Source organism: Aplysia californica, unplaced genomic scaffold (assembly GCF_000002075.1).
Source record: "Aplysia californica isolate F4 #8 unplaced genomic scaffold, AplCal3.0 scaffold00097, whole genome shotgun sequence".
In the NCBI taxonomy this organism is placed as follows: domain Eukaryota; kingdom Metazoa; phylum Mollusca; class Gastropoda; order Aplysiida; family Aplysiidae; genus Aplysia; species Aplysia californica.
In genome coordinates this window covers 1,427,844-1,431,037 of record NW_004797367.1, presented here as the reverse complement: position 1 = coordinate 1,431,037, position 3,194 = coordinate 1,427,844, and the positions used below count along the sequence as shown (strand labels likewise).

Genomic DNA, 3,194 nt, shown 5'->3' with positions numbered 1-3,194 from the left:
AATGGCCGTAGATCTAGATGTTACAAGGCTTAGGTGCACTCACGCGTGAATACTTGAAGGTAGGAAGTGGGTATTGGCTATAAAAAATACAAAGGTTGACAAGCTCTGGCCTCTATCTATTATATCAGTCTTTCTCCTCGGTCTGCTAGCTTGTCCATGGGAATGCCGGGCGCGGGTGCAGCTCCTTCCATCTCTGAAGGTCGGTACTTGCCTTGCGTCTTCCGCCTTTGCCTCATGTGCCATACCACCACCACCACCACGAGCAGAAGGAGCAACAAGGCGAGGATGACCAGCGCCACGATTGCCCCGTCGCTCAGCGCTGATGAGGAGCTTGTCTGGGGTTGGGCAACGGCGGTTTCGCAAAATTCTCCTGATAGAGCAAAGCGAGAAATAATTGTGGTGTGAGCGTAGGTAAATGTGAGTGGTGGCTATTGATGATTGATAGTGGATTTGTGGGACACGGCAATGTGAAATCAGGCCCTCGTCAAAGTAATTAAAGCAAAGAAACCGACCATTTTCTTTTCTTGCCGGTTGGGCAATTTTTGTCATTTTTTTCTCTCATATTTTTAGCTCAACACCTTTTATGACCGTTTAAAAACACATTTCTGAATGGAAATATATATATTTATAAATTATATATATATATATATATATATATATATTATATATATATATATATATATATATATATATATATATATATATATATATATATATATATATATATATATATATATACAGTGAAACCTCCTTGTAAACCCCCTCCCCGTTGTACCGCCAGCCCCACTTACCGCCAAGTTTTGCCAGTGTACCAAAAAAGGACACCTATATATAAACATAGTACATGTATTTATTATGCTTTTACACCGCCATTCGCCAAATGTCTGAGTTATACCGTCCTTATTAAAGTAAAGTATCCCCCCCCCCCCATGTACCGCCACTGAATTGGCCGCCAGAGGTACAAACTACACGCGACGCACGTCACTTACTGGTTGGTTACTTGATACATGTCATATTTTTTTACCAGTGAAAAAAATAGAGATAGAGACAAAGAAGACCATCGGCTCTGCGTACATGTGCACATACATGTACATCACCAGCAAAAAACACTTTTCAAATACAGATCGCACAGCAGAATCATGTTCCTTGACGTTGGGCAGTCGGGGCTCTAAAACTTAGTAAAACAGAGGAACCCCGTTGAACCGCCAGCCCCGCTGTTCCGCCAACTGTATGCTCGTCCCAAAGGTGGCTGTATACCGAGGTTCAACAATATTGTGTGAGTGTATGTGATGTGTGTGTGTGTGTGTGTGTGTGTGTGTGTGTGTGTGTGTGTGTGTGTGTGTGTGTGAGAGAGAGAGAGAGAGAGAGAGAGAGAGAGAGAGAGAGAGAGAGAGAGAGAAAGAGAGAGGAGAGAGCGTGTGTGTGTGTCTGTGTGTGTATGTGTGTGTGAGTGTGTGAGCGCATGTGTGTGTGTGTATGTGTGTGTGTGAGCACGAGCGCGTATATATGTGTATGCACTCACCCGTTCTGGATCCGCCACACACACAGCTGTAGCTCCCCACGACGTTCACGCACACAGACTCTCCCTGACATTTGTGGGCGTCGTCCGCGCATTCGTCCACGTCTGACTGGCACAGGTTGCCTTGGTAACCGGGGTCTGAGCAGTTGCAGACGATGCCTCCGTCCTTGAGTGAGCACGTCCCGTTGTTGAGACACGGGTTGGGGCTGCAGGACGTGATGGGAACCTGGGGAGGTCGGATAGATAGATAGATAGATTCATAGATAGATACATAGAAAAGACAGATAGATATAAGATAGATATGAGAGAGACAGACAGACAGACAGACAGACAGACAGACAGACAGACAGACAGACAGACAGACAGACAGACAGATAGACAAATAATTAGACAGACAAATAGACAGACAGATAGATAAATTGATAGATAGATGGATAGATAGATAGATAGATAGATAGCGACAGGACATAATAATAATAATAATAATAATAATAATAATAATAATAATAATAATAATAATAATAATAATAATAGTAATGAAAATAGTAATAATAATATTTCGTAATATTAAATCAATCGAAGCAGCTCATCAAACTCTACAATGACCTCAATATTCATTTTATTCCTCGTCAAATTTTGACCAATTCCATTGTTGAATGCCGGTGATGGCAACATCATGTAGATTCTACTTTGTACTTAAATTGTACTTTTTATACAGCCCTTAGAAAGCTTTTTTAAAAACTACCCCCCCCCCCCCCCAAAAAAAAAAGACCAAAAAACCCCACAAACCCCCCCACCCAAAAAAAAAAAAAAACCCAAACAAAAAGTAAAAAACAAACAAACAGAAAAACAAAAACAAAACAAAAACAACAACCCAAAAACAAAACAAAAAAACAAAATCTCTCAGTAACAGCAAACAACAGCCACCAAACACCGCCCACCAGAGACAGCCTGCAGGCACTCACCTCACAGAAGAAGCCCGTGTAGCCCGTGTCGTCACAGACACAGCGGTAGCGCCTGACCATGTCCACGCACGTGCCCCCGTGCTCACACCGGTGGTTCACGCAGTCGTCTACGGGGTCGCTGCAGTTGGCTCCCTCAAAGCCTGGGGGAAGAGGAAGGTGGTGAAATGGTAGCTAGGCCTATACGTTCATCGATCTGAGTCAGGTCAAGCAATATCGTTTTCCTTCAATGAAGGGGCAAAAGCTTCCATTTTGGCCGGATACTGCCGATTTCTACTAGATACAACAACTGTTGATTTATGATGAAATGGTAGGCCTACATATTATAAGGTATAACGCCATATCAACACTATACGGGGTCTCCGAATTTAACGTCCATCTCCAAAAGAAGAGATGGTAAAATGGTATAGGTCTAATGCCCCTGACAGCACTATAAGGTTATTTAAGAGGCGGGACTTTCGAGTTTAACGTCCATCTCCGAAAGGACCGAGCCAGTTTGGAATTGTGTGTAAAGTGCCTTTCCCAAGGGCCGGTAGCCTGAGAACAAGGGTACCAACGCCACTTAGAAGTGTGTGTGTGTGGGGGGGGGGGGGCATGTATGCAGGGAATTATATTATCATAATTATTACCTGTGGTGATTTTGAAATGTTCTTGAAAATGTCTCTCTGAAGGACTTTGTTTGTTTGTTTGTCTGTTTGTTTGTTTGTTTGTCT

The 3,194-nt window shown here is 42.9% G+C and overlaps 1 protein-coding gene across 1 annotated transcript in view; it reads right to left on the bottom strand.

Annotated features, from left to right (window-relative positions):
• The window catches only part of LOC101857939 (fibropellin-1), a gene marked incomplete at its 5' end in the record, with an annotated part of 3,818 nt that continues 624 nt past the window's right edge, over positions 1-3,194 (bottom strand). The window contains 3 exons of the mRNA XM_005095191.2: positions 1-370; positions 1,523-1,745; positions 2,485-2,624. Of these exons, the coding sequence (XP_005095248.2) occupies positions 120-370; positions 1,523-1,745; positions 2,485-2,624 (614 nt within the window). The remainder of the gene's footprint in view (positions 371-1,522; positions 1,746-2,484; positions 2,625-3,194) is intronic.